This window comes from Rhinolophus sinicus, linkage group LG04 (genome assembly GCF_036562045.2).
Source record: "Rhinolophus sinicus isolate RSC01 linkage group LG04, ASM3656204v1, whole genome shotgun sequence".
NCBI lineage: Eukaryota > Metazoa > Chordata > Mammalia > Chiroptera > Rhinolophidae > Rhinolophus > Rhinolophus sinicus.
In genome coordinates, this window is record NC_133754.1 from 186,387,437 (window position 1) to 186,415,283 (window position 27,847).

A 27,847-nucleotide genomic window follows, 5' to 3' on the forward strand; every position below is an offset into this window, starting at 1 on the left:
GGCAGGAATGCAAGACTGTGCAGTCGAGGGTTAGGGATAGGTAGCAGGATGGCAAGTGGCTGCTTCCTCAGGATGCAGGGCCAGCCTGTTCCCAAACGAGGACCAGAGCAGGGCCCTCCAGTGTTAGGACGGCATGACTGACATTGAAGCTGCATTGAGGACCGTGGGGTGGGCTCGTTCAAGGTCACCAGCTTGCTTCCAGTAGAGGCGAGTCCCCCAGCCTTGTGCCCTGGCATTGCCCCTGCTCTTCTCTCGCCCACTCCTCCCACCCCCGTCTCCTTCTCTCCTATGTCCGTCCGCCCCACCCTCCTTTCTGCCAACACTTATTGTGAGCTGACTGTATGCCAGGCTCTGTGCCCAGTGCTTTGTGAACACTGCCTCGCTTACACTTCCCAAAAGCTGTATTAGTATCATAACCACCCCTCTGTGTTGATGCTGAGACGGAGGCCCAGAGACCTCAGTCACTTGCCCCAGGTGACCCAGTCTGTCACCCACAACTGCTCTCCAAGAGCTCAGAGTTTAGGTCAGTGGTTCCCAGTCTTGGGAGATGGACACAGCCACCCTGGGAAACTCGAAAATGAATGTGGCTTGATGTGGCCGCCCCGTTGGGCAGAGCCCTGACCCCCTGGGCTGGACTGGAGAGGGAAGGCTGGCTCCACCTGGTACTGGGCTGGACACAGCCCTTCCCAGAAAGTTCCGGGGAGGAGTGTAGACTGGTCTGGAGTCCCAGGTGGACTGCGGATAGCAGCACGGTGGGCTGGAGGGGAGTTTTATTGGCTTCTGCTGTTCCCAGGGAGCAGGCAGCTTCCCGCAGGCCCCACGGTGGAGCTGAGTGAACTCACACGGACGGTGCGTCATTTCAATTTGATCTATGAATCTATACAGAGGATAGAGACCAGCGAAGGAAATAGGAAAATGGAACAGAACAGCCACAGGAAGTGCCAGCTCCTGACGCTCACCTCCCCGCCCGCCCCCACCCCCCACCCCTCACCCCTAAGCTAATGCATCAGAAACAAACTCAAGTTCACAAAAGAAGGGGAGGTGTGAGTGGAGCTTTGGGAAGCTTTGGGATGAATTCCATTAGCATGTCCAAACTGAGGCAGGAGGAGAAAGGAGGAAGAGGGAAAAACTGGAGACTGCTAAAAATAGTAAGCCTTCACTAACTCCACTCACGTCCAGTCCAGCCATCTCAGCTCCCTGGCACTTTCAAGTAAAAGCAACTCAGGCGGCTCATGGCTCACGGGGCTCACGGAGGGCCACTTGCCCTCAGAGCTTTGTCTTTTAGGAAGCCAGGTGGCTGGGGAGCTTGGTCCGTCTTCCTGGGCAGACAACGGCTAGCTTACCCTACCCTGGAGTGCCACGGCTGGGCCCAGAGGCAGAGAGAGCCCTGGAGAGGGCAGGGGGCTCTGGGGACCATGCTCTGGAGAGCGCATACTGCCTCTACCTGGGTCGGGAGCTGCATTCCCCACAGTGGGCACCCCTGGGTCTGGGGCATTTCTCCAGGGTGGCCATTGGGCATCATTTCCCCAGCCGGGTCGAGGGAGCCGAGAGTGGGCTCCCGGGGAGACCCCAGCCCCGCTGGGAGCTTGGTGGAGCATGGGCTCAGTTGAGGTCTTCACACAGAGCAGGAGCAGGGTAGGGGTGGCCAGGACCTTGCTCCCAGATCCTCCTGAGAAGCAGGTGGCGGGGGAGAGCCCGGGTCTGTCTCCCGTGGGGACCAGAGTTTGAAGGGCTCCCAGAGGCTGAGGCCTAGGATGGGAGGGCCTGTCTCAGGTCTCAGGGGAGTTAGTGGTCTTTTAGTCCCTGGTCCACGGCTCCGTCTACCTACCATGTCAGGGCTGAGGAACAGGCTGTGTATTTTAGTGTGGACACTCCCGAAGCAAGTGGCCTCTTCCTCCCTCATAGCAAAAAGCCAGTTGGGGCTGTACATCCCCAAGGCCCACCCACCCCTGAAACTGTCCCTTCTAGGGGGGTCTGCAGAGAGGCCAGTTCAACCTGTGTCTCAGCCGCCTGGCACTGAAGCCAGAGGTGTGTGTGTATGTGGGGGGCAGACAGAGCCCCCCCGTTCTGGTTGGCGGGACAGAATAATTGGTCCGAAATTGCCAGGGAAGCCTGGCTGCAGGGCCCCGAGCCTCGCTGTGGCCACCCTTCCTTGAACAGGTAGGTAGACTGAGGCCCACACGTGTAGGCCATGCAGCCACCATGTAGCTGGGGCTGAGATGGGAGCTACTTTCCATCACACCTGTAGTCACGGCAGGGTGGCGTCAGGAGCCCTGCCTTGCTCCGCAGTCCTCGCCTGTGCTGCATCACATCACGCCGCCTCCCCTCCAGCCCTGGCGACCCCCACCCCGGCCACACCTGCATTCATTGCTCCTTATCCCGACAGTGAGCCCTGGAGCTCCTGGAGGGCGGGGCCCAAGGCCCCCCAAGCCTGGGGCCCCCGTGATGACAGGGATTTGAAGAAGGCTGGGCGGAGCTCGGGTCCAGGCCTGGGGCCAGGCTGGCGTGCTGTGGGGACCCCCCCATGGTGGCTCAGACGTCGGTGCTGATGCTGCGGCTCCGTGAGAAGGCCTCCCGCATGGCCGAGAGGCGGTTAGGGTTCAGTGCCTGCAGGCCCCCAAAGGTCGCGGGCGGAAGCTCAGCGTCCTCCTGGCTGAAGCTCGTGTAGGTCACTCGCTGCCCGCCATTGGGCACGCCCTCGTCCTCGGGCCCCTGCAGGAGGAAGGCAGGCGGCTCGTAGTAGGAGCAGCTGCGGCAGAGGGCCCGGGCCTGCGGCGACTTCTGGCTGAAGGACGTGGAGGCAGCCGGGTAGAGGGCAGGCCCGTTGGTCAGTACGAGGTTGCGGTTGGCGTGCAGGGGGGGCAGGCTGGAGTGCACGGCGAAGTCGGGCTCCTCCTCGTCGTCGTCCTCGTCCTTCTTGCAGCAGTAGTACTGTGAGCAGAGGGCAGGTGACCCCGGGCTCCCACCTGCCGCCCACGACACCACCCACCCCGGGATGGGCCAGGCTCAGACCTGGTCCCGGTAACTGGCCCCTATGGGCAGCTCCCTCAGGGAGCTGACCGCTCTGCAGTGAGGGAGTCTCACAGCAACGGGAGGCAGGTGCAATTACCATCTCCATTTTGCAGGTGGGGAAACTGAGGCACAGAGGGGTCAGGCAGCCTGAAAGTGGCAGGGCTGGGGTTCAAGCCCAGGCAGTCTGGCCTCAGCCTAGTTCATGGGCACTGGGTTCTGCCTTGGCCTGCACGTGAGGCCTTCCCTCCTCTCAGGTAGACACGGGGCCTCAGCTGGCCCTAGTTTGTGGGAGGGGGGAAGGGAGAGCACAGGCGATGAGTAGCACAGCCCAAGTGCTCACCCCTGCTCTCCCCTTGACAGGTGTGTGCCGTTGACTGAGTCCCTTACCCTCTCTGAGCCTCCGTGTTTGGGAAGCCCTGGGCTAGGTAAGCCAGGCAGCTGTGGTGAGCCCGCACAGGTCAGTGAGCCCCCACAGGGCGGTTTGCTTTGCACCTTCTTCAAAGCCTGACTCTTCCCCCTGTGCCCCTCTTCCTGGGCCCCAGCTGTCATGAGGGGCTCCCGCCGCTGCCCCCGTACCTGCAGTCGGCAGTAGCACAGAACCGCGATGATGCAGAGCAGAATCACAGTCGCCAAGATGCCCCCGGTTATGACCACCGTCCCGGCTGTCATCCGCCCCCTTCTCCATCAACAGCCTGCAACACACAGCAGCAGTCTCACCGCATCATAGCTTCCTCACTGTAAAAGTCCCCCGTTCTAGTTTAGAAAGCTGAGGAAACACGTGGAAAGGGGAAAGGAACATCCCACAGGGCACACGCAGGAGGCAGGAGGGGTCTGGCCGCGCTGCCTCGCCCTCTCCCAGCTCCGGTTTCCATTCCACATCTGTGGAAGGTGATGCTGACAGCCCCCACCCTGGCTCCTGGGGGTTTGTGACAATTTCGTGAGCGTGTATTTCAGTGCTCAGCTTAGCACTTTCAGTGAATGGCGCCCTTCCAGCCTGGCTGTACAAGCGCGTGCATTTTAAACTTACCCAAATGCAGCCCAGCTGAACACATGGTTCTGTAACCTGCTTTTTCACCTAACAAAACCATCCTTATTTTTCCGTATCATTAAATTTTCTCATGCAACATAATTTCTAAGCCTATGCCATTGTATAACATAACTGATCCCTTCTCTTTAAAAATTTTAATTGGGGTAAAATGCACGTCACATAAAATTTGCCATCGTGACCATTTTTAAGTGTAAAGTTCAGTGGCATAAAGTACATTCACACTGTCGTGCGACCCATTTCCAGAACTTTTTCACCTTTCAAAACAAAACCAACTCCTTTTTGATATGTAGGCTGCTTACATTTAAAAATATCTTTGAAGCCAATGTTTTACTAAACATCTTCATAGCTAAGTAACTGGAGCCACTTGAATTACAGAATCCAGTCCAGTGACTTTTTCAGGGTAAATTCTTAGAAGTGGGATTGGTAGGTCTAAGGATGCACCCTTTGCAAGCTCTTTATTGTAGAAAATGTCACAGAAACGAAAGTCAAGAGAAGGAACAATGCTGTCGCCAGCTGCGCTCTTGTTAGCTTTTCCAGCCAGGTGCTGATAAACCAGTTCTCAGAAGGAAAGCATCCTGACTTGTACTATTTGCTGATGTGTGAGGTGTCACGATTCTCACCACGGCTGGTTCAAGTTACCAAGGTTAACAACTGACAGGCTTGCAGAATTCCTGGATGGTTAACACATTACCTGTCATAAACCAGTAGAAGCTGGCTTCTACACACACTGCCTCGGTTTCCCACCACTCATTTTTCTTTCTTTCTTTTTTTTTGCAGAGGGATGGTGTGGGGGTGGGGTAGGGGGCAGTTGAAATATTTTAAAGGAAAACCCAGAGCATATCATAAATACTTCAGTGCAAAATCTGACAGGTGAGGACTTTAAAAAAAAATACCCAGTCTGTGTTTAGCGTTCTCCAGTCCTCTCCAAAATGACTTTCTACAGTTGGTTTGTTTAAATCAGGGTCCCGCTGTGGTTGGCTCTTTTGACTGTAGAACAGTTCAGTTCCCACTCACTGTCCACCCCCTCCCCGCCCCGTGGTGTTTATAGAAGAAACTGGGTCATTCATCTTATAGAATTTTCCATGTACTAGAGCTGGCTGGGTTTCCTCCTGTGGCACTGAGCATGTTCTCCTATCACCGTTGCGTCCTCTGAATTGGCTTCCAGTCACATCACTCTCAGGGCCCCGGGACTGCTGTCACAGAGGCTGAGATTAAGCAGTGGGTGCAGCTGCTGTCAGCCCAATTCTTTTGTTGTAAAGCCCATCGACCTTCCACCTAAAGTTTTTAGCAGCCACTGGGGATCATTACCTGAGTCCATTGTTGCATGAGGGGTTGCGAATACTGCCTTTTCAAGTGCTATCATTTCTTCTGCATTTATTAGCTCCGGTTTTCTCGGAGGAGTTTTCCCGGCCCCCAGAGGTCATCTGGAGGCACAGTCCGCAGAGGGGACACCTGGACGCTCACTCCCTAACTTACCAATTTGCAGAATAAGTGAGTGCCCCGCGAGATCTGTGGTTTTCTAGCGTCACTGGGATCTCCTGGTTTTTCTGTATTTGATGTGTTTCAATCCACTGCAGCCATTACTCTTTTTGACGTTCAAAGGACCCCATTGGGACCGTGGGTTTTCAGTCCCCTCCAAGTTGGCACTTGTGTCATTCTGATGCGACCCCCTCACAAATCCTTGAGGACATTTTGCTTTTAGGCACAAGATGTCCCGCTCATCGTACCCCAGACCTGGGACCTATTGTTTCTCAGCGACACCCTGGATTGCTTAGTGGGAAGTGGTTTGCAGAGAACACAGTCTGAGCAGTAGACATGCTCCCTGCTCCTGGGCTGCCATTGGTTCTAGGGTTTTTCAGTGACCAGAGCTGCGGATACTTTTTTTTTTTTTTTTGCCAAAGGAAAATGAAACATGAGTTCATACTGATGTTTCCACTTAAAATGAGAGATTTCAGAGTTTTTATTTGTTAACAGTTGATGTCTATATGACTTTTACAGTACCAACCTTATTTTCTAATAACATACACTTCATTACTTATTTGCATGTCCCCATTATGTATCATAATTGAAAAATAACATTACCAGTGTTTTTACTAACAAGTCTACTGAATAGAAGTTGATTTTTGTTGTTGTCTTTATCCCCTTAGGGATGTATAGTAAAATTATTATTTCAAGGCCGGTTGAAATAATTCTTCATATGATTTTTTTCCCACCAACTCAATTACTTCTGTTCATTTAATCCAGTTAGTGTTCATTTTTTTAAAAAAAATTGGTTAAATTTTGATTGGTAGTTGTAGAAAATACTTGGTTCCAAAGTCAAGAGCATAAAACCAGGTGCATTCCGAGAGGGCTTGCGTACATCCCCGCCCCTCCCCCACTCTACCCAGAGGGAAGAGTTTTCTTTGATTCTGGGTTTATCCTTCCATTGCTTCATTCTACAAATATAAGCAAATACACATTTCCTTCCCCCTCTTAAGCGGAAGTGGCCTTCTATATATGTACTTTCTGCATTCCTTTGCTTCACCTCAAAGTCTGTCCCCACATGTAGCATATCTTCCCGGGTACACGGATACCCCAGGGGTCCCTGCAGAGCCTCACACGGAGCCTGCCCACTCTGTCCCCCAGCTGTATTGTGCGCAGGAGCCCGGCTCACTCGGCCAGGTCCCACTGGTGGGCATCTGCGCAGCTTTCCACTTTTTGTGGTTACGGGAATATGCAGTGAAGACCTTTTGGTGGGCATGTTTCTAAAGTTTTTGCTAAACCTGCCAAAGACTTGCTGGAATCTGGGCCAATTTTTCTTCTTCCAGGAATGTGTGAGAATAACTGACAGACGGGGTTTTCGTTCAGAGACTCCAGGTCTGGCAGTTGGTAGGTCCGGAGTGAAAGGCTGAGCCCCTGCGCTGGGGTGGGGGTGCTGGGAGAGGTCTGGGGCGTAGCGGTTCCCTGAAGACGTGTCTGCCAGGGCCAAGTGGCCTGGGAGGCAGCATGGCCAGTCAGGACGAGCGGGACCTCTGTATACAGATGGAGGGGACGTGGGCATGTACTGACATGGAGGGTCTTGCCCAGGCAAAGCTGGGTCCCGTAGCTCAGACCCCTGACAGACAGACGGACAGAAAGGCAGATCCAGATAGACCCAAAGCAATTAGACAAGGAGACACAGACTCACAGACAGCTCCAAATTCAGACAGGCGCAGACAGGCAGATCCAGACAGCCTGACCGACAGGCCGGAGTCAGGAAGACACAGTGCAGGCCACACAGACAGAGCAGGAGCCCGGGACCCCTGCATTCCTGGGCGGCCTGCCGGGCAGCTCTGACCTGCCCTGGCCCCTAGGGCGGCTGAGGCCAGCTGGCCCGCCAGCCATGCCGAGGGTGCAGGCCGACCGGGGCCTGATCCAGGGAGCTGGCTGTGCAGATGAGGCGGCCGGCGGGGGGACGCTGGGGCGGGCGGGGCCAAGCCTGCTGTCCAGATGCATTTCACGCTCTTCACTGAGGTGAGGCAAAGCAGAGGGGCAGCTGCCTGCAGAGCACCGGACCGGACTGCCTCACCCCCTACCTTCCAGCAGCGCTCAGGGGGCACCACACCCACCTCAGCCTGGCTCTGGAGTGGCCGGAAAGCTGGCAGCCCTCCCCAGTCTTCAGAGCGGCCGTGGGAGGGTACGATAGGCTTTGGGAGCCCAACTTTGCAGACGAGGGAACTGAGGCTCAGAGAAGGGCAGGGCCACTTCCAGTGATCCAGCCAAAGCCAGCAACCCATCAGGTCCCCACGCATCATCCCGGCAAGTGGGCCCCATCCCAGCTGAAAGTCACACGAGCCCACTACCTGCCATGGGGAATCCAGGGCCTCCCAGGGCCAGGGGCGTCACATTCCCATCGTCAGGTCCAGCGCTTGTCAGGCAGGCCCCCTCTCTGAGGCCTCACACCAACCTCACAGGGTGTGGGCCCCTCCTTTGAAGATGAGCAAACTGAGGCCAGGAGAGGGGACGTGCCCAGATCCCAGCACCAGTACACGGCAGGGGCAGGGGCAGGGCCGGTCTGCTATACATCACGGCTCTGGGCAGGCGTGTGTCCCACGCCCCCAACCGCCGAGCCCCACGTCTCTGCTGTGTCTCTCATGCCCTGCACTCCACGGTACCTTTGTAGGAGCACACTACTGCAGCTGACAGGTCTCGGGGTGCCAGCCCAGCACCCCCTCCTCTGTGTGTCCTGTCCCTGAGCCACACGCCTGGCAGCTGCATTTGTACCTTCTACTGCTACCGCTCTGACCACAGCTTGCTGAGGGGGGTGGTGACCGTGTGGCCCAGGCTGGGCCATCAGCTCTGTCTCCTGGGAAATGGAACTGGGACCTGGACACTGGCCAGTCCCTGCTGATCACTTGACCTTGGGGAGACACATGGGTGCTGAGCCCGCAGTCAGGGTGGCACTGCCAGCCCCGTTGTGGAGTGTCAGAGGAGCCGGTCCAGGAGGGAGAAAGGAAGGACACAGGTGCCCCGAGAAAGCAGGCAGTGGTCCTGACTCACGAGCTTCCGGTTCCCTCCCCAAATCTGCAGAGTGACTGTGTGAATACATCACCTTGAGTGCGTTTTTGCTATTTACACCCAAAAAGATGATCATGGTTCCACTTCATCGATGAGGGAACTCACTGAGCGTGGGAGAAATCTGAGGTCGTACAGGGATTCAAGTCTGTGCAGGGAATTTCAGCGCCTCCCCTGACACCCCAGCGGGACCCTGAGAATCTGCCTGGATCTGCCTCCAGGTAATGTAAGAACAGGGCTTCTCTGTGCCTCAGTCCCCTCCTCTGTAAAATGGAGGGAACGTCAAGGATTCACCAGACGGCAGGGGTGCTGTGCTCAGACTGCCCCTGTGAATATCTGTGTTCCTCTCTGGGTCTAAACCCTCAAGTCCCTGAGAGCGCTGGGAGAGGCCACACGGGACACACAGCCTCCTCCCAGGTCTGAGATACAGACGGCCCCTCGCTCCTGGCTCTGGGCTGGGGGGGCCTCCAGCGGCAGGCAGCCTGGCGGCGTGACGGGGAGGGTGCCGGCGCAGGCCAGGCGCCCAGGGCTGTCAGCAGCCACGGCTCCGACACCCGGGCCCCGTCCAGCTGGAGCATGTCAGCCTCGCTCTGCAGATACATGCACGCCCAGGGGCAACAACGTCCGCAACAGGCGCCGGTCCCGGGCAAGGCCTGGCCAGCAGACACTCGCACCACGGCCTGACATCAGTCCTCAGTTAACTCTGAACGGCCCCTGAGAGCAACATGGCCTCCCTGGGCCCCCCCTCCTGCCACCTCTCCGCCCTTGCTGTATCCCACCTCCAGGGTGCCCTTCCCTCTGCTTCTCCAGGGCCCACCCCACCATCAGGGCCCAGAGCATGCCCCCTCCTCCAGGAAGACTTCCTGGATTTCTTTAACACATACACAGGACCTCAAAGTGCCAGTGCTGGGAAAGACCATGTCTCACATCTCCAAGTGGGGTCGGGGGGCAGGGGGGAAGGCTGAGGCCAGTATAGGGGACAGGGAGGGGTGGCTCATTCGTGACCTCATACAGCAAGTTAGTGGACAAGCCGCGACCAGAGGCCCCTTTCCCCAACTCCCACACTTTGCTGCCCTCGCTGAGCCTTTCAGACCTCCTTCTTGTGCCTGTAGACTCTGCCCAGCTGGACACTGAGATGACAAGGGGTCTGTGTCCTGCTTAAGAGGGCGGGCAGGTGGGAGAACCTCCTGCCATACACTCACTGGTAACCCTGGGTCACAGGCCTCTCTCTGGGCCTCAGTTTCCTCATCTGTAATATGGGTATGGCAGGGTTTAGACAACCAATTCCTGCCAGGTCAGGACTTGAAGGACGTAAGTTTGTATCTTTCACCAGCCCTGCCTGTGAAGGGTCCGGGTGGTCAAGATACATGACAATATGAGGATCACGAATGTAAAACAATGCCAGTTGCTGGTCCAAGCAATAAATCAAGACAGCATCCCACAGGGTGGGCCGAGAAGGGAAGGGCTGCAAATGCTTGGATGCGTGCTTGCGTGGGAGCTTAGAGGGAAGCCAGGCTGAGAGTGGCTATGCTGAGTGACCGAGAGACCAAGGAAGCGAGCACTTTGAGGCTCAGGGATAGACAGGGTGGTATGGCTTTGCGGAGGCCAACGGGCTGCTTCCTGGAGGAGGAGGCTTCGGCGCTGTCCTGCAGGGACGGCCGTCTAACTGGCTGGGCTGAGAGAGGAAGGAGAGGGCTGTGGGTGGAGGGACAGCACAGGTAAAGGCTGGCCGGTAGAGAGATGCCGGGAGGCCCAGTGACAGCATGGTGGAGCCCGCCTGCGCACTGCCAGCCAAGACAATTTGGCAAGTATCTCGCTGAATTGCTAACGTGCCCCCTGGGACCATAAAGAGTTTTAAAGCTTTATAAACAGCTTTGCTTCCCTGTCCCCACCCCTGGTTTTTACAGGGACAGGCTGTGAGATTGGGCCTCTCTGTACACCCCACCCCACCGCTACGGTCTGTGAAGGAGTCCCCTTCTGATAGCCCTGCGTCTCCTGGGAGGGTGGGGGAGCCAGCCTCTTTATGAGCTCCAGGTGTCTCCTGTGGCATGAGGACCAAATGGCATGGTGCTGGGGGCGGGGAGCAGGAAACACCTGGCAGCAGAGCCAGACGCCAGCCCTCCACCTGCCTCCCCCCGCAGAGCCCCCTGCCCTGGCAGAAGACCCCTGCATGGCTCCATCTGGACCACGTATCCTACACGTAGTTTCAGACTCTTCCATTTTCCTCTGTTCCTCTTGCTCTATCCACTCCTCCCTGCCCTGAAGACCTTGAGGACCGAGTCTCCATGGTCCATTGTCCCCACCCCGTCAGTATCTTGCACAGTGCAGGGCACACAGCGATGCTTAATGAAAGCTGTTTACTGGAGATGCCCAAGGAGAAGCCAACCTCTGCACTGGCCGGGCCTCTGGCTCATCTACTGCCCCAGCAACTTCCAAACCCATGGTGCCCTCAATGCGGGTTTGGCTGCCCCATAAAACGCAGATGCCCAGACCTCAGTGGGTCTGAGTGGGCCCCTGAAATCTGTTTGCTTAACAAGCAGCCCTTCCAACCAAAGGATGGTGGTGCAGCTCACTTGCGGATGGGGAAACCAAGGCTGGGGAGCAGAGTGGTTAATATCCGTTTTCCAGGTTTGCTGCCTCCCATCAGCCCTTCCCCACCCCATGTCTAGTTGAGGGCTTACAGAGAGCCAGCATGCCTTTTCCTCCACAAACACATCTGTCTGGTTCTGAGCGCTCCTGCTACCTGGAAGCCCAAGGCCCCGCCGTGCGCAGGAGCGAGAGCCACGCAGAGTTCCTGTCTAGACCTGCTCCACATTTGTTCCTCATTTCACGCTCCACGGGCTCCCAGATTCCTGCACTTGGTCATAAATAGACGGGTAAGTGCTCAGCAGCGCTGCGGCTGGTCTCGATATTATCCAGAGCCTGGCTGGGGGTGGGGCGGCGGGAGCCGAGCCTGGGGACCGAGAGGCAGTTTCCACCGGCACCCGGAGCAGAGCGTCTGCCTCCAGGCTCCAGGCTCCAGGCTCAACCCAGCTTGGCTCAGCCCCGAGAGCACAGGGCTCCTCAGACCGTGGCCGACCAGGTGCCTGGGGGTGGGGCTGCGAGCCAGGCCTGTGGCTCCCTCAGGTCCCAGGCCAGAGAATGCCTAAACATGGGGATCAGTGCTGCCAGGTAGGCTGAGCGAGGCTGGGGCGCTCTTGTTCAGGAAACACCACAGATGCCCTGGGCCAGCCCCCTCTGTGACTTGGAGTCCTTGAGGGACCCCCAGAAAGCACACAGGGGCCGTGTCACTTTTTCCCGGCATTTCAGGGTTCCCGGACTTCTGGCAGCTCTCCCCAGGCCCCCGCTGAAGAGCCCCTGGGGTCAGCGCTGTGAGAGCAGGGCTTGCCTGTGGTTCACTGCTCTGTTCCCACTGCTCAGCCCAGCGCGGCACACAGTGGGTGAGTGGGGGTCTCTAAGCTCTTACAGAATGAACGGAGTTTCTTAGCTGGACCAGGGGACCGGGGGGAGGGGGAGGCGGCAGGCTGGGTGTGATGGGGAGCGGCAGGCCCTTCTCTCTCCAGGCCTCAGTTCAACGTCAGGGTTAATAAGAATAGTGGCAGCCACGGCACAGTGCTGGGGGCATCTACGTTCATCTCATCTTACCCCATGACACCCCAAGGGTGGCCTGACTTCCCCAGGGAAGGGCAGGGAGCTCCCCACCTGGACACACCCACACTCCCCAGGCCATGTGGGGAGTAGGGCTCAGATGCAACCTCTTTGCAAGATTATTCCACCCCCACACTCTAGGGGTAAACTGAGGCTGGAAGAGTGAAACAACCCACCCAGCAAGCTGAAACTCGATCGGATGGCGCCGTGTCTTTGGGCCCCTGCCCAACGCACCATGGATGTGGCTGGAGTTAATCAGCCCACAGCTCTGTGGGCTGGGAGGAGAGGATTCGGGGCAGACTCCAGGGCCTGGGTGGCCAGAAGGCCCTAGGCCATGGCCAGGAAACTGGAGGAAGTAGGGGTTTAGCCCACCTGGGCCGGCTGGGAGGCTCAGCTTCCCCGCTGCCTGGGGACAGCGGGCACCCCCAGCTGGGTGGCCTTCCTGGCCCCCTGACACAGTCCCAGGCAGCCACTCTCCCCAACCTCAGGAACTTCAGAGCGTGGCGGGAGGAGCCCCTCCTGGCCTCTGTCAAGGAGCTGTGCCAAAGCCACCTGGGGTCGCCCTGGTCCTCTGGGGCAGCAGGCAGTGCCTGAGAGGCCCCCAACCCCGGTTATGCCAGTGGGCAGCTCAGCCCATAGGGCTCTTTTGTGAGGCAAGCTGCCAGGCCGTTCATGCCCATCAGAACCTGCTCCAAAGTTAAAGCCCAAGTTGTCATTGCTGCTGTCAGGCCTGGAACCCCTGGCTCTGCTCACTGCCCTGCCTGCCCAGAGGAGTGGATGCTTGGGGTGTAGCTAGGTGTGTGGTCAAACGAGGCTGGATTCCCCAGCTCTGTGGAGGCCAGACAGCTGTGCCCCTCAGAGAGGGAGCCTGGCCCGGGCGACACCAGAAGTCTGCCAGAGTGAGTCTCAACTGCCCCTATGGGCCCCAAGGTGGTGGTGTGAGGGGGGGATGGGAGGAGGGCAAGGCACCCAGTTTCTGGCCACTGAGATCACAGTGTCTGGTCCTGGGGCCCCAGCAGACCCAGACCTCTCCTGTCTGACCTCCTTGTGGTCTGAAATAAATGTACACGTCTGTGCAAAAGTTCACAGTTCAGGGCAGACGGGTGGCTCAGTTGGTTAGAGGGCGAGCTCTGGGCAACGGGGCTCCCGGTTCGATTCCCACATGGGCCAGCGAGCTGCGCCCCCTGCAACTAGAATGAAGTCAATGAGCTGTGGCTCAGCTGGCCAGATGGCTCAGTTGGTTGGAGCACGGGCTCTCAACCACAAGGTTGCCGGTTCGACTCTTCGACTCCCGCAAGGGATGGTGGGCTGTGCTCCCTACAGCTAACAACGGCAACTGGACCTGGAGCTGAGTTGCGCCTTCCATAACTAAGATTGAAAAGACAATCACTTGACTTGGAAAAGTCCCGGAAGTACACACTGTTCCCCAATAAAGTCCTGTTCCCCTTCCCGAATAAAACTTAAAAAAAAAAAAGAAGCTCACAGTTCACACCCATCTCTCTGGCAGCCCCCCCCTCCCCCAACTACTGAGGTTGGTGACTCCAACACAGTCGAGAAATCCACTCTTCACACAGACCTTCACACAGAGGTTACTTGGGCAACGCCAAGACCGGGGGTTCCTCCCCTGCGCTCCTGCCCACGCTGCTCCACGGGGTGTCTGGACAGGCTGCTGCCTCCTTCAAACACCTGGGTGGCTCCCCAGTACCTCACAACAGTAGTAAGTGCATCATCCTGTCTGGAGCACCACCTGTGCCAGGCGGAGTGTGAACCCTCGCAATCTTTAATCCCTAGGAGAGACTGAGCGAGGGGGTATCATCACTTCATTTTACAGACAAGGAAGCAGAGCCAGAAGGCTGCACCTAGGGTCACACGGTCAGGGGTGGGGAGCAGGGGTGAACTTGGGCGTGCCACCCCAAAGCTGGCGGTGTCTGGTCTTTTCCTGCCCCCGCTGGCCTGCAGGTGGGAGGGACAGGGGGCCCCCATCAGACTATAAGCCCTGTGAAGGCAAGAACCTGGTTTGCCACGTTTCTGTGGTCCTCCCACCAGCAGGGGTCAGTACAGTGCAGGGACACAGGGGGCTGTGAAATAGGGGTGGAGTGAATTGAGTTGGAGTCTCTTTGGCAAGCCAGCACTGTGCAGGCCCTGAGAAGGAAGGGAAGGGTGGGCACCTTGCCCCCTGGCCCCCACCTCCCATACCTGCCTGCCCCTCAATGTCTCTTGGGCTGGTGGGGGCCAGGCCCAGTGCTGAAGGCCAGGCCAGCGTGGGGTCCCTGTCAGAAGGCAGGCAGAAGAGGTGTACCATTCAAGAACTTTCTGGGGCTGCAGTCTACAGGCCGCATGTCAGGAAACGGGTGGGAAGCTGGAGCTTGAGACCCCTGGGCGAGGCCCAGCTCAGCGACACACAGGGCTGGCTTTTTCTGTCCCCTAAAAAGAACAATGTGCAGAAATTGGGTTTTCAAAACCTTTCTGTTGCTTGACTTACATTTTTTTTTCTTTTTTTCTTTTCAACTTCCTTTTCCAAGAACTGAGCGCAGCTCCCAGTCCAGGCTCAGGGCCCGGAAAGCACACAGGAGGGAGTGCTGGGTCCAGATTCGTTTATTCAACACATACTGCGTCCCGAGCTAAGGGCGCTGCCCTCAGTATTTCACTTAATGCTCATAGGCATTCTCTGCATGGGCACCTGGAGTGTCCTCATGCAAAGACAGGAAACTGAGGCACTGAGAGGGGTGGCGCGAGGAGAAACACAGCCGGGATCCGATTCCAGGCCTTTGCCCATCACCATGACTCCGCATCTCGAGTTCACCGAAACCCTAAAGACATTCAGCAAAACCCCCGTGGCCCCTGAGCCTGGCAGAGAGGAGTACACGGAGGCTCAGGGCGACGGCGGAACGTGCTGTCCCAGGTGAGTCAAGGCCCGGCAGCCAGTGCAGGGCTGGGCCCCGGACCCCCTGGAGGGGGAGACAGAGGGTTTTCGGGGTGAGACATGACAATGGGGCCACGGTGGGTGGGTGTCTCTGCTGGACGTGTGACCCCTGAGTGCCGGCTGCTGCCCTGGCCTGAGGGACTAAGTGGCACGCGGGGTCCAGTGAAGGCCCCACAGCCATTCTGCATCTTCACCGTCTGAGGTGGTCCCACATGGGCGTCCAGGTGGCTCAGCCACTGCCACTTACACAGCAGCTCCCCACCGGCTCCCACGGCTGAGCTCTTCCCCGCCCATTGCCTGTCCCAGCATTCCCTGCTCGCTCCTTTGGCACTTGTTCATTACGTCCTAATGCTGGCAGATAATAGCAAAATAGTCCAGGGGCAGAAGGTGGAGAACAGGGCCTGACAACCAGAGGGTGGCTGCCAGCTGGAGGAAGGGCCCAGAGCTCCGTCCCTGTGGTCTGGGACTGTCCCCTCATGAGCCCCCTCCTGATAGCTGGAGATCTGTTGGAGTCACGCCTGGGCTAGGGACCCCCACCCCAACCCGAGATGAGGAGTGGGAGAGAGAAGGACTAATACAGAGGGGCGGTCCAATCCCATGCCCAGAAGCACCCCAGGAACAGCAGTGGGGGTCCAGAGAGCCCTGCGGAAACATGGGAGACACACGACCCCCACAGGCAGTGTGGCCGGGAACTCTGACCCCAAGGTATCGGGGGCCCCTGGGTGTCCCGGGGCTTACAGAGCAGCACCCTGAACACATGACCTGCGGGGCCAGGTGGAAAGAGGACTCTGGTCACCTTTCAGAAAGTAAATCTCCCAGCATCCTGAGTGAGGCACCAGTTCTGATGGCCTCACTCTGCCTTGCAGGCCTGGGTCTGCAGCAGGCAGGGCTCCCAGAAGGATGGGGCCCCGTTCTCAGGGCATCCTAGTCTGCCCCTGTCGTGCAGGGAGGCCTGCGGGGTCTCTGCTCCCGCTCCCCATACAAGAACGCAGGATATGGTGAGGCCAAAAAGGAACACCCACGGAGCCATAGGTAGGGGAGTCATACCACTACGGTCTCACTGGAGGCTGGGTTCACTGGACGTGCGACCTGCTGTCCGTTTTGTCTGCAACCCACCGACGATTCTCTTTCACTCTCCTCCACTCTCCTCGGCTCTCCTTCGTAGCCGCAGCAGTTATATTAGTGGCTAATGGCTCAATGGCTATAGCTGACGGCCAACCAGCCCCAGCTGATGGCCATCTACTACCCGAGCCAGCACCCCTCCACGTGAGGCCGAGAGCCTGTAAACTACTTTCTGGGGCTCTGCCCCCACAGCCCCCAAGGCCCTTCAAGTGCCCTTACCAGCCTGGCCACCTGGGTCTCCCTGCGGTGCCGTGCCTGTGTCTGCCCCCTCCCACACCTCTGCTAAGGAGCTCCGATGCCTCCTCCTCCAGGCAGCCCATGCTCATGCCAGCCCTGGTCTGCCTGGGAGTCAGACCGACTCAGGTATGAATCCAGGCTGCTCCCCTTCATGTCAGGGCCACCATGGGCGTTGGTCCCTTCATCTTTAAAACAGGATGTTCATACCAGTCTCCAGCCGTCCTTTCCACTCCCCCATTCCCCTTTCCAGAAGCATCTACTGATGCCAGCAGGGTGCCAAGCTCTGTGCTGCACTGAGGACATAGCAATGAATGGGCCCCCCTGGCCCTCAGGGAGCATGACTGCTGGCAGGCCAGATGCACACTGCTGGCCGAAAGCCGTAAACGCCGCACACATCTGGAGATGACGGAGCCTCACTGACCTCTCTCCTTGGTATTTCCATCTGGAAGTCCGTGATGTCCCTTCTCTCAGGCTGTGAGCTCTGCAGCAGGGCCCATTTGGCCATGCCCGCCCGCTGCCACCAGCCCAAGGCGCTCAGTACGAGTCTCTAAAGAGATGAGTGGTGAACCGTTCTGGGTGGGATGGGGGCTGGAGAGCTGGGGGCTGTTTCTATGAGTGTGGTAACAGGTGTTATTGCAATTATTTTTTAACAAAACACGATCATTCCGTGCAGACTGTGCTGCAGTGTATTTTCCTTTTCATGTCAGCACATGCAGAGGCATGGTTCTCCCCATCGCCGCCCAGCGGTCCACCCAAGCGTCCCTCCACCCAAGCATCCCTCCGGAACGCAGCTCTGAGCATGACTCCTGGTCGAGGCCTGGGACTCGCTGGTGTTCCCAGCCCTCCACACTTGTGCCTGATTCACTGTTCCAGCCTTGCATTTACTATGCCTGCAATGCTCTGCAAATAGGTCTGGCTAAGAGGTTTGTCCCCAGGCCTCCTAACCACACACTTTTCCTTGTCTTGCCTCTGGGCCTTTGCTGGTGGCATTCTATGGATCATGAACTCCCTCCCAGTTTTGCTTATTGAAATCCCTGGCTATCAGATGGCATGCTCCTTGAGCAAGCCTTTCCTGATCCCCAGCCTCTGGACACAGCTCCCTCTTCTGGGCTCTAGGAGCACTCGTTGTCCGTATTGTGCACATGGCATTTATAATTTATCAACAATTCTACAGCAAATATTCACTGAGTCCTACTGCATCCCAGGTTCTGCTCTGCGTCCCTGCCTTTGCAGGTTTCAGTCTTGTGGGGAACACAGATGGGGCATAAGGAGGGACCATGCAGGGTGCTTGTGCGGGGATGGCAGCTGGGAAAGGTGACCTTGAGAGACTGACCTGGATTCTGAGACCTGAAGGACAAGAAGGGGAGAATGGGAAAGAGCAGAGCACAGAGAAAACAATATATGCAAAGGCCCGGGCACAGGGAGGAAAAGGTGGGCCCCAGGACTAGACATAAGAGCAGGAGGAGCAAAGGGCACAGTGAGGTCAGCGGAGACATGGCTGCACAGCAGAGCCTGTTTGCACCTGAACAGCCTTCACGGAGCCCAGGTCCTGGTCTCCGCACCTGCTGCAGCTTGGTGCCCCTTCCTTCCTGAAACGCTTTCCAGATTGTTTGTCCTCACCTGTGGATGCACACGGAGTCTACCTGAGGTCAGAGAAAGAGCCACTGGGAAGCATTCTAGGGAGCAATACTCGAAGTTCACACAGGTTCAGGAGTAATTCCTGCTCCACTCATCACTCGTGGAGCACTGGGGAGAGTACTCTGAGCGCTGCTCTGGTTTGGCCTAACAAATCCCAACAGCTAGAGCTGAAAGAATCGACTGTTTCCAAATGACAACTGTGTGCCGGAACAAAGCCCACAAATATGTACAGGGGTCCAGCACCCAGCAGGTGAAATTCACAACGTCTGGCATTCAGTAGGAAGTTACTTGGCATGCAAAGGAGCAGAAACGCACAATCCCTAACAAAGAAAAAAAAATTATTCCATTGAAACTAACCCAGAAATGGCACAGATGACAGAATTAGGAGACAAGGACATTAAAATAGTTATTATAACTGTCGTCCACATGTTCCAAACACTAGAGGAAAAATTCAGGAGAAACATAGACGATGTTAAAAAGAACCAAATGAAATTTCTAGAGATAAAAAAGCGACAATGTCCAAGATGAAAAATACACTGGGTGAGATTAATATCAAATCAGGTATTGAAGAATAAGAGATAAATGAACTTAATTAAAGACGGCAACAGAAATGACTTAAAATGAAACAAGAAAACATAAATAAGTAAATAGAACTTCAGTGGGATGTGGGAAACTTCAAGTGGCCTAATATAGGTGTAATTGGAACCCCCAAAGAAAGAGGGATGCAGAAAAACTGTGTAGACGAAATACTGGCTGAAAATTTTCCAAATTGGATGAAAAATATAGACCCATGGGTCCAAAACATTCAACGAACCACAAACACACACACACACACACACACACACACACACACACCAAAAAAAAAAAAAAAAAAATGAAGAAAACAACACCAAGGAACATTATCATCAAATTGTTTAAAACCAGTGATAAAAGGAAAAAAACAACAACCCAAAAACAGAAAAAAGGGCACCTGACATGCAGAGGAACCAAGGTAAGAATGACAGCAGACTTTGTGTTGGAAACAATGAAAGCCAGGGGACAGTGGGACAGCATCTTTAAAGTACTGAAAACTACACCAACCTAGAATTTTCTATCCAGCAAAAAAATCTTTCCAAAATTAAGGTGAATTTAAAAAGCAGCCTTATTGTTTCCCCTTCTTGGCTATAAAGTCCTGGAGGGCAGCTCAGCTGTTTGCCAGGTACGCTGCTTGGAGCTGTCCCTGGCACATTCTTATTTTCTCCTTGGGTTTGGGTCCCCAGTGGCCCAAGCTCAGCAGTGGGCTGGGGAGCCAGCTGGGAAGTACTGTGCCCATGGGGGCCTGGGTGGAGTCCAGCTTGTCTTGGGGGAGGCCCAGGTCGAGTGGACAGTGGCCCTTCAGGGGCTTTCCCCACCGGGAACCCCAACTTCTTGGACCCAGGCCCTGCAGAATGCACACAGGGACTGGGAGTGGAAGGCATGGTCCTCATGACAACCTTGCACCTGTACTCACCTCACCTAACCCCACAGGAATGTGAAAGGAAAAGAGAAATCCATGTAATGTTTTTAAAAACAACAAACCAAAAACTGCCTATATTTTAGCTGTTTGCAAGGTAACGGGCAGTTTCCATGGCTATAGATGTAAGCTGCGTGTGCTGAGGTGAGGAGGTGGGGCTCTCCTTAACCCACGAGATTAGGGCACTTTCTGCCCAGGAACAAGGCGTCTGGCTACTGGACTAGAGGGAGGGAGGAAAACAAGAAAGGAAGGAGTGAGACAGCAAGAAATGTCAGCTGCCCCTCCCGACTGTCCCCCAGGCGTGATTTCAATGGCTATTTAGAATAACACCAGTGTCTTTACAACTGTCTACTATAAGCTGAGTTTTCAGGTACAGCATCTCCCCAGAGTGAGTTAGGGAGACAGGAGTCTTATTCACAGGTGGGCACCGAGGACCAGGGGCTGGGTTCACCAGGAAATAGCAGGTCGGTGAAGTGAAAATCCTGGCTGGTGGTCACCTTGTCCAGTCTCCAGGACTTCTGTCTGTGTCACCTCCTCAGGCTGCCCAGCACAAACTGGGACGCCCTGAATTCCTGCCCCAGCTGGAGACAGCCCAGGGCAGATGGAGGTGGGTCAGGACCAGCCCCGCTCTGTTGAATTCAGGCAGAGAGCTGTGTGTATGTGTGTATGCACACGAGCGTGTGTGTGCGTGTGTGTGTGTGTGTGTGTGTGTGTTGCTGATGGTGAATGAAGAGCAGGTGAGCAGGGGCAAAGGTAAGTCAAACAGCCTGAGGTCAGGGCAGCTCATTTAAAGCAGGTCCAGCTTCTGCTCTGGGGCTTTTAGGTAGGTCTGTAGTGGGGGTAGGGTTGGGGGGGCAGAGGGTGAAAGGATGGGCCGGCAGCCCGAGAACCCATGGAGCTTGTGGAGCAGAGGTCCAGCTAAGGTGGTGGGACCATGGACTCCCAGAACCTCAGCCCCAAAGAACATCCCAACGATGATTGCTTAGCATCTAAGACTCCCCCAAATCTCTTCTCTTAGGTCTGGAAGGCACTTTGGATGTAAATGGTTATCATGCGGGGTCTCAGCTCCCGCTCCCTGCATAAGAACGCCAGATATGATGAGGCCGAAAAGGAACACCCACAGAGCCATAGATAGGGGAGTCAGACCACTATATTCTCGCCGGCGGCTGGGTTGGGGACACAGGGAGCAGGAGCCACATGATCCGCAACCTGCCGCTCGCCCACTCTCTGCCAACCAGCCCCACTTGCTAACTAATCCGCACTTGCTAGCTCAGCCACGGCAGTTACATCAGTGGCTAACGGCTAACCGGTAACAGCTGATGGCCAACTAATCAGAGCTGACGGCCATCTACTACCTGAGCCAGCACCTTTCCATGTGAGGCTGAGAGCCTGGAAACTGCTCTCTGGGACTCTGTCCCCACAATGGTCTAATCACCTGCTCAATGAAACACTAATGGAACTGTTTCCTCTTGAAATCACAATTCAGTCACAACCGTCAACCTGAGTGGTGGGATCCCGAGTTTTCCCCTGGGAAGGCAGGAGGGTGTATCACACCTGGCTCTCAGCCAAATTCCAGGCTTTCTGCTCCTTCCTGGAGTCACCCCAAGGTCTCTCCCAAGTACAAACCACGAGGACCCCAAGGGGGGCCCCACCTGCCTGTGCACGCACCATCCTGGGGGCAGAGGCCTCAAAGGGCAGCTGTCAACCACTAGTCCAGCCCTCACCCCTCGCTCACGCACATTTCTTTCATTCATCTGACATAGTTGATGGAGCTCGATTGCCCGCCGGGCCTGCCCTGGGCACGGGGGCTGCTAATGGCACTGGGCCCTCTTCCCTCGCCTCTGCGCTCTCCGCCAGACTCCGCCCCTGCTGCTGACTGTCAGCTTCGGGGGCGACTTACCCTCCCGAGCAGTGTTTGGTGGCCCAGACGGCAGCAAGGACGCCGCCTGGAGACATTTGTTTTACATCAATTTTTCTTGAAAAAAATTGGACTCAGCCATTTTTAAGTGAGTGTAGGCGTGTTGTTGAAAGGGCCCATCGCGCAGATTAAATGATCTTTTCAAAACCAGTAGTCTCGTCAATGAAGGATGGCAGCAGGAAGCCTGGAGGCCTGGCCAAGAGCTGAGGCCTGGCCCAAGGAGACCGCCAGCCCTGGAGCTGCCCTCCGATGATGAAATTCCTACAGCTGGGGGAGGACGGGCGCTGCCCGGACAGACCCTGCCGCCCCCCATTGACCGCTGTGCAAATGGCCGTCCTCCTGCCACGCCAGCTGACTTCCTGTTCTGAACACTCCACGCTCCTTCCTTCCTGAGGAGGTTCTGAATGTTTGCACAGAGACCCGGATAGCAAAGCAGATACCGTTTGTGGCTCTTACTGTGGGTTGTCTCCGTCCAGGAAGAGGCTGGCTGAGGCCACTACACCCCCCGGGCAGAAGACGCTGGCCCTTAGAACGGCACACAAACTTCCAGCCCCCTGGCAAATATCTACCCTGTGGCCCTGCCTGAGTGCTTGGGGTGGGGTTGGGGGTGGGGCTGGAGGCGGGGCTCAGCGCTGAACAGGACCAACAAGTGCTGTCCTCAAGGGACTCCCTGTCCTGGGCTGCAGACGGAGACCAGTGGGGATGACTCAGAGCCCAGCGTTAACAGTGGCCTGAGAGTGTGTCATGCAGCTGACCTCCCAGAGAGGTGGCATGGGGTTAGGGACGCGTCCCTGAATGGCAATAGCCAGGAGAGAACTTTGAGGCAGAAAGCAGAGGAGGCAGGAGGACAGCAGGGAGGAAGGCCCTGGGAGTGTTCCAGAATGGGAAGGAAGCCTGCCTGCAGGGGCATGGCGAGGGACGAGGTTGGGGTGGGGGTGGCCAGGGTCTGCTCCAGGCAGGGGCATCTGGGCAGCACCAGGGAGCTGGTCCTATCCTCAGCTGGGACAGGTTTTAAGCAGGACATCGCCTGCCAGCTGCAGGGACCCTGAGTTCCAGCACAGGTGCCATCCCACAGGCCCTGCCACCCACTGTGCCCAGAGAGCCCAGACTCTAGCACCAGGTTCCCCTTGCCATGCTAGTACTGGGTATCCGGTCATCCCTGGATGATGACAAGTCCTCACCCTGCAGGAGGGTACAGCTGTCCTGTGTGTCCTGCAAACGAGGGCACAGAGAGGTTCAGGAACACGCCTAAGCTCACCAGCTGAGAGGAGTCTGAGTCGGGCTGAGCTGTGGGTTCCTTGTGTCTGTTCACAGCATCCGGCGGGTCTCCTGTCCTCCTGCCCCCGTGCCTCCTGCCCACCTTGCCCTCTCCTACCCTCACGTCTCAGGTTTGCCGACACAGATGACCCAAGAAGCAAAGGGCCCATGGCAAAAAGCAAGGGACAGGCCAGTGGCGAAAAAATCAACCCCAGAAGTGATTATTCAACACAACGTGTTGTAAAACCAAAATAATAATAAAATAAAATAAAAATAGAAATGTTTAGTAATTAGAGAGAATTCTCGTGTGGGAAGTTCCATGAAGGTAAAATTAAAGTTGACTACATTTTTAATTTTGTAAATGGGTTTGCATTGAGCCAGGAGCCTTCTGTATCATGAGTGTTTTCACCAAACACACTCTATATACCGGTAAGTAAATACCAGCAGCTCACAGGTTGACAATTAGCGACAAGCTGCTGTTTTTCTGGTGAAATATTAGACTCTTTTCACTGTCCTTCAAACCAGGATCGGGTCATCATATCCCAGACCCAGGCCTCTCAGAGCCATTGCTGGTTTTGCAATGTTTAAGGGCAGATCCTGACAGGAGAAGATGTGTGGTTTCGGGACCTAGATGTGGGTCCTTCTTGAAGCCAGTGGGTCTGCTGGGCTCCAGGAGCCATGGCAGGCGGGGGTGGAGGTCCCCCTGAGGAGAACAAGCATGTGGATGGTGCACGTGCCTTCGAACGGGACAAACAAGCATCTTTGCTTTGTCGTAGAGAAGTTCCCAAATGTATCGAAGGAGAGGGCACTTGCCAACGCCAAGTAGAAGAGTTTGGAAAACGGTGCAAACAAGACATTTTCAACATGGTGAGGCGAGGCCCTGGACACGTGTCCCCGATGAGCTAATGGTGGTCCTGGTGGCCTTCTCTGGGACCTTGCCGCTGGGTCCCATGCTTCCCTGTATCCCACGTCCCCACAGCCCCAGCCTTTCATTTCCTGCCTCATCATTCTTGGCAAAATAACTGGAGCTAACGCAAGGGGGATATGCTGGCAGGAACTTCAGACCCGTCTGGCGAGTCGAGACAGGGCCAGCAGGCGGGGTGGGGGCTCTGCAGTGGGTCCCTTGCTTGTCTGCAGCACCAGGGGCAGGGTGAGCCTTTATAAGCCTGGCAGAGGGACCACAGGATGAGAGTGGGGGCGACACATGGGGAAACCAACCTGAATCGCAGCACAGAATGAAGCTCAAAGCCAATGAGACCCCTGGGAAGGCCCTGCTGGGTCTCTCCCCATCCTCACAGACCAGAGAGGCAATGGTTGGGGCATCTTCAGGGGGCCACGGGTTATCAGCCAAAGTCAACCGGTGGCCCACATCTCAGCAGTGGCAGAAATGCCCCATCTCTCCACCATGCCTGCTCCTCTCCACTCCCTCCTCTTCCTTCAGGGCTTAGCTCAAGCTCCACCTCCAGGAAGCCTTCCCTGACTGTCACTGCCCGTGGCGTATCTATCTTCCTCCAAATCTGGGACACTTGCCACCTCGCACCCGTGTTTCAATCCTCCGAGAATGGCCCTTGCATTCTATCCACAAGCGCATGTCCACCCTCCCTGCCCCCTCTTCCCCCTGTGGGGGTCACACCATTGAACAAATCTATGAAAGCCACACAGCATACCTGAAAACCAGGCTGACCTACCTGCCTGGTTACTAACGTGGGTCAGGTAAACAAATGGGAGCATGGGTACTGACGTGGGGGGACAGCAAAATCTGCTGATCAAAGGACAAGGCAGGAACACAGGCAGAGGGCTGGTGGTGCTGGCGCGGCCCATACGTAAGAAATGACTGACAGCTCAGTGCTAGGGGGTGGGCACAGCAGGAAACCGGGGTTTCCACTTTGTGAACAACAAACAAAGCTGGATTGCTCGACTTTTCTTTTACAGTAAGCATGCATTTATTTTATTTACAAAAACCTTTTACTATATATTAACATTTCATATGTATGAATTAAAAATATTAGTAGTACGAAGGAGACAAAGCCCTGTCTGCTAGCTTTCTGCAGGCAGACCCGTTTTCCTGCTTTGGTGTAGGGCGTGTTTTCTAGAAGAGTGTGTCTCAAACGTCACTGAGCACAAGAATTACCTGGGAGCTTGTGAAAGCAGAAGGTCTGGCAGCGGCCTGAGAACCTGCATTTCCAGCAACTTGTCAGGGGTGCTGGTCTGCAGACCCCACCTGGAGTAGCTCTGTTCCAAACTTAAGCTCATATGATTTGTGCAACTAAAGATAGCAAATAACAATAAAGGACGACTCACCAGGGACCCAGGGCCTGAACCCAGGCCAGCTGCCAGGCAGGGCCAGCCTGGGAGTGTCACCCAGGACGGGCCACCTTTGCCACTGCTCTTGCAGACAGAAACCGTGGACCTGGCTGGCAAGCACTGAGATGCAGGTGGCAGTCAGGAAGCCAGGGTGGTCCCACAGTGTGGGCTGTGCCTGCTTGTCAGGGGCAGGCCCAAAGCCACTCTGTGGCTAAGCCAGGAAGGGAACACCAGCCCCGGGGCGGACCTGGCCTGGGAGAGTGGTTTTTTTTCTAAGGCTCAGCAGTGCACAGACTCCCGTCCCCAGTCATCCAGCTGAGGAGTAAGCTGGCACATCCCACGAGATGGATGGTATTATTGTCATTTCATGAATGAAAAACCTGAGGCCCAGAGAAGCTAAGTAACTTCACTGGGGACACACAGCTTAGACCTAGACATGGCTCTGAACGGCCCCAAAGGCTGTGCTCTCATTCCACTCGGCCACACTACCGACCTGTCCTCAGCAGCTAGGGAAGATGGTGGCCAAGGCCGCAGTCCTGGGAGCCTGGCTTGTTCTGGGACCTGTGCCACAGGCCTTGACCAGAATCCGCCTAGGCCTCCCAGCTGGCCCCCCCTTCTCCCACCTCTGCCACCTGGGAAAGCCAAGTACGGTGGTGCAGGGGACTGGCCAGGCCCGGCCAGGGCTCACTCCCATGAAAATCCCCTGAACTGGGCCGGGAGCTTGTTCAGATGACAGGCAGTCACGTTAGTCCGGTGAGATCGGCAGTTCTGACACTTGGTTGATGCAGGAACAGAAAGTTCTCCTTGAGGCCCACCTCCTCCCCGGGTGCATCCTCACCGCTTATGCTTGGCCCTTCCTGCGTGTCCAGCCATGTTCCTGTCTCCGGCCAGGAAGGGCGTCTGTGTGGGCTCCATGGAGGAGTGTCAGAGAAGCGGTATTTGTTCTGTCCTGGGCCATCTCCCATCACCCCACAGGTAGGGACCTCAGTTGTTTAGTGGTTCCTGCCCACTTCTCACTGGACACAGCAGCCTCCCTGCCTCCAGTCTCACCCTCCACACTGCAGCCTGAGCATGTTTTCTAAAGGCCAGATCTGGCTGACCTGCTGGGCAGGGCTTACAGGCCTTGACTGATCTGACAACCCCCCACCCCAGGCCCAGGGCCCTCACCAAGGTTGTTATTTAATCCTCCAAGGCCCCCAGGGAGGGAGGGGCCACAGTCCTTATTTCACAGCCCAGGAGCCAAAGGCCCAGTTTTCCATGGCTGGCAAGGAGCAACGCCGGGCTTGGAAGCCAAGCTCAGCCCGCGTTCTGGACTCTTGCGTAGCCCATTCTCCCCCAGGACAGGCCGGTTGGGTCCCTTAGGTTCCCCCTGCAGTGCCCTCCATCCTCAGGCAGCCCCAGTAAGGCCTGTGCGAGGCTTCACCAGTTGGAGCCCAGTCAGGAAGGGGCCTAGTCCCAAAGGAACGAAGGGCTCTGGCTGGGGACAAGAGCACCCGTACCCAGGAGCCTCTCTGCTCAGCAGTGGAAGGAGAGGAGCTGGCAACGCCGAAGACGCCAACCTTGTCAAATCCCCTGCGAAGCAAATCCTAAGGGACAGAGACCCCACAGGGAAAGCCAGCTCCAGGCGCAGCAGCAAAGCCAGGCTGAGAAGCCCCAGGCACATGGCCTCAGTGGAGCTGCCCCCGGGAACAGACGCTGGGCGTTCTCAGTTGCCCACCCTGTGCCTGTGGGGAAGCAGAAGTATGCCCATTTTTATACATGAGGAGTCCGAGTGGTTTGCCCAAGGGAGCCCGGAACCCACTCTCTCACCTACACAAATTGCCTTTTTACTGACGCACAGATGCGGACTGGCTCTGTCGGGGAGAGTGGCAGGGTCGGAGCTGCGCAGAGAACAGGACAAGGGCCGGCTGCCACTCTGCCTCGCCTCCTGCCCGGAGAGCCTCGAGTCAGCTGTAATTTACTGAGATGTAATAAATCTCTCCCGCTCGCTGGCCCCTCCCGAGCGCTGTAATTATTCCTTGCTGGATCCCGCTGCCATCACTCTGTGGAGCAGGCCCACGTGGCAGGAGCCCAGAGGCCTCTCGGCGGGAGTGGGTCCCAGTGCCATGAAACCTCCAGGCCAGCCAGGCTGAGTGGCTCACCCACACCAGCACCAGGAATCTGCAATTGAGAGCCAGCCTCCAAACATGCAAGACCAGAGTGATCGCCTGAGTGGGGAGTGGGGTTGGCAAGACTGGGGGCTTGGACTCAGGTCAGCCCTGAGATTTCAAAACCGCTCTGCACAGCCCTGACACTGCAGCTCCTCCCAGCCTCACCCCTCCATCAGGGCTTAGATGAACAGGGCAGTAATGGCCCATCAGGGACATAACATGATCTACCCCATCATTTCTCTGATGGGAGACAGGTCTAGAGAGGGAGAGTGACTTGTCCAAGGTCACCCAGAAAGGCAGACAGAACTGGGATAAGTCTTGGCTCCTTCAGCTGTGCCTACATTTCCCTGAGTGCCCTTGCTCACGTCCCACGATTGTGCTGGCATAAGCAATGTGTGTCTGGGGGCTCAAAGCCGTCCCCTCCCTGCTGGAGAGACAAGGATGGAGAAGCTGTGACAATTCCATGTGCCAGTGCTCCAAGTAGAGAGTGTCAGTGTGCTTCAGGGAGGCCAGCTGCTCCTCCCATAGCTCCCCACACCGACCCCCTGCATCTGGGGTCACTGAG

The 27,847-nt window shown here is 56.4% G+C and overlaps 1 protein-coding gene across 1 annotated transcript in view; it reads right to left on the bottom strand.

Moving 5' to 3' along the window:
- Nucleotides 1-854: 854 nt before the first annotated feature.
- The window catches only part of FAM163B (family with sequence similarity 163 member B), a 28,762-nt gene continuing 1,769 nt past the window's right edge, over nt 855-27,847 (bottom strand). The window contains exons 2-3 of the mRNA XM_019728957.2: nt 3,589-3,704; nt 855-2,931 (exon numbers count right to left, since the gene is read on the bottom strand). Coding sequence (XP_019584516.2) covers nt 2,533-2,931; nt 3,589-3,681 — 492 coding nt within the window. The 5' untranslated portion in view covers nt 3,682-3,704 and the 3' untranslated portion in view covers nt 855-2,532. The remainder of the gene's footprint in view (nt 2,932-3,588; nt 3,705-27,847) is intronic.